This window comes from Panulirus ornatus, chromosome 21 (genome assembly GCF_036320965.1).
Source record: "Panulirus ornatus isolate Po-2019 chromosome 21, ASM3632096v1, whole genome shotgun sequence".
Classification (NCBI taxonomy): domain Eukaryota; kingdom Metazoa; phylum Arthropoda; class Malacostraca; order Decapoda; family Palinuridae; genus Panulirus; species Panulirus ornatus.
This window is the reverse complement of record NC_092244.1, coordinates 30,232,571-30,235,303: the sequence shown is the minus strand read 5'-3', so window position 1 is coordinate 30,235,303 and position 2,733 is coordinate 30,232,571. Positions and strand designations below refer to the sequence as shown.

The following is a 2,733-nucleotide window of genomic DNA, read 5'->3' as shown; positions in this document are numbered from 1 at the left end:
TTAGCGTAGAGTATGTTGTCAGGAGGGGAAGTGGGTGAAGAAGCAGGGCGGAAAATCGAACTCAACAAGGGCCTGTATGGAGACAGTGGCTTTGGAAGCTATTCATTCATCTCGGTAATGTGTCTGTAGACTGACCTTGTATTCCAGCATCGGTGTTTACATACAGTTGTGTGGTTAGGTAACACAGGAGACCAGATCTCAAGGAAGGTGAAGCATCGTCTGGGTGTGTCTGTGTCCACGAACGGCTATGGGTGTGTCTGTGTCCACGAACGGCTATGGGTGTGTCTGTGTCCACGAACGGCTATGGGTGTGTCTGTGTCCACGAACGGCTATGGGTGTGTCCGATTATGACGACCGATAACAATATGTCGCCGATTATGACGACCGATAACAATATGTCGCCGATTATGACGACCGATAACAATATGTCGCCGATTATGACGACCGATAACAATATGTCTGATTATGACGACCGATAACAATATGTCGCCGATTATGACGACCGATAACAATATGCCACTGATTATGACGACCGATAACAATATGTCGCCGATTATGACGACCGATAGCAATATGTCACTGATTGTGACGACCGATAACAATATGTCACTGATTGTGACGACCGATAACAATATGTCTGATTATGACGACCGATAACAATATGCCACTGATTATGACGACCGATAACAATATTTCACCGATTATGACTACCGATAACAATATGTCACTGATTATGACGACCGATAACAATATGTCGCCGATTATGACGACCGATAACAATATGTCGCCGATTATGACGACCGATAACAATATGTCGCCGATTATGACGACCGATAACAATATGTCGCCGATTGTGACGACCGATAACAATATGTCACCGATTGTGACGACCGATTTAACACATGAGTGACAGACATAATGCTTTGTTACTATATTACATGCACGTCGAAGTCCTGCTGTGTGTATGTGCGTTAACACCTCGGTATACAGACTCGCCGTCCAGAAAGGGGTGGGTGACCACACACACACACACACACACACGAACTTTTATGAGTAAGTGTACAAATGTTGCGGTAAAGTGTCTTAAACTGTGCGTCATCCTCTGGCAGAAGTAGTGAAGGAAGACCTCAGAAGAAACACAAAGTTGACTTAACTTTATATAATCAAATACATTGGTTCACTTATAAGTAAGGACAGTATACATCAGCTGAGTTATAAGTAAGGACAGTATACATCAGCTGACTTATAAGTAAGGACAGTATACATCAGCTGACTTATAAGTAAGGACAGTATACATCAGCTGACTTATAAGTAACATGAGTTATGATATTTCCTTTGAACAAACACAAACAAAAACATTTGGTTGTGCCTTTTGATGACAGCGATACAGAATTCAGTAGTAGTAGTAGAAGTAGTCGTAGTAGTAGTAGCAGTAGTCGTAGCAGTAGTCGTAGTAAACAGTGCTATACATACTTTACAATGAGGGGGTCTGTTCTACAAGAAAGGACATGTGTCAGCACATCCATCTTAAGACGTAGCGTGAGACACTGATGTATATGTGAAGTTATTTCGTACTACGAGAGCGTAATACCACACAATACGTCACTACTTCTGGCTCACTGACCACTCAAACCGTCTCGTGGTGTGTATATCCATTACCCATACGTGCACACTGACCATTGCGTTTGCCTCAGTCATGTACAGGAGGTCGGGCTGATTCCACACTCACTCTCCAATAACTCTCTCTCTCTCTCTCTCTCTCTCTCTCTCTCTCTCTCTCTCTCTCTCTCTCTCTCTCTCTCTCTCTCTCTCTCTCTCTCTCTCTGTGTGTGTGTGTGTGTGTGTGTATTAGACAATCCTGCAGTGGACTTCAAGGTTAATGGCTATCTGCTAATTGATCAATGTCAAACTTAAGCTCACTTCAACCAGTCTGTTATGACTCGTAAATTATGATCTACAACTCGCCATGTTTAAAACGTCACAACATACAGGAGTTTCTACCTGACCTAAGAAACTAGACTACATTGAAAGTGTACTATACTAAATGGCTCGCTAAACAAGCCATTATTGTCCAAACAAAAGGCCAAACACAAACTACACGCCCTCCAACCACTTAGTGTAAGGTCACCTGTTTCAGGTAACAGTAAACAGTAACTCCTGTTTACGGAAGGTAGGCCAAGACCCGCTCCATCATCTGTGTACCGTTGTAAGGACACAGAGGGAACGCTTGGACACAGTCTTCGCCAGCGGCGCCCAGGCTCTTGGCAGCCAGGTACTGCCCAGTGGCCCCCGCTGGGAGCAGCCCCTCGCCAGGACTCACTGGCGCTCTGCGGAGGAAGAGGAAATGGAGTTAATCATACGATCTCGCTTGTGGAACGAAAGGAAGGAGTGACAAGTGTTGTGAGGGAGGGAGTTGAGATGAGATGATGGGCTTCGTTAAGACATGTGTGGCATGATATAGTGGGTAGCATTACAGGTCGCATTACAGGTCTGACAGCATTACAGGTCTGGTAGCATTACAGGTTTGGCAGCATTACAGGTTTAGCAGCATTACAGGTCTGGGAGCATTACAGCAGCATTACAGGTCTGGTAGCATTACAGGTCTGGCAGCATTACAGGTCTGGCAGCATTACAGGTCTGGCAGCATTACAGGTCTGGCAGCATTACAGGTCTGGAAGCATTACAGGTTTGGCAGCATTACAGGTCTGGCAGCTTTTACAGGTTCTGCGATAT

General features: G+C 44.9%; 1 protein-coding gene across 1 annotated transcript in view; it reads right to left on the bottom strand.

Annotated features, from left to right (window-relative positions):
- Positions 1-1,856: 1,856 nt before the first annotated feature.
- Positions 1,857-2,733, bottom strand: part of LOC139756460 (uncharacterized) — a 2,213-nt gene continuing 1,336 nt past the window's right edge. Inside the window, exon 2 of the mRNA XM_071675917.1 lies at positions 1,857-2,327. Within this exon, the coding sequence (XP_071532018.1) occupies positions 2,162-2,327 (166 nt within the window). The 3' untranslated portion in view covers positions 1,857-2,161. The remainder of the gene's footprint in view (positions 2,328-2,733) is intronic.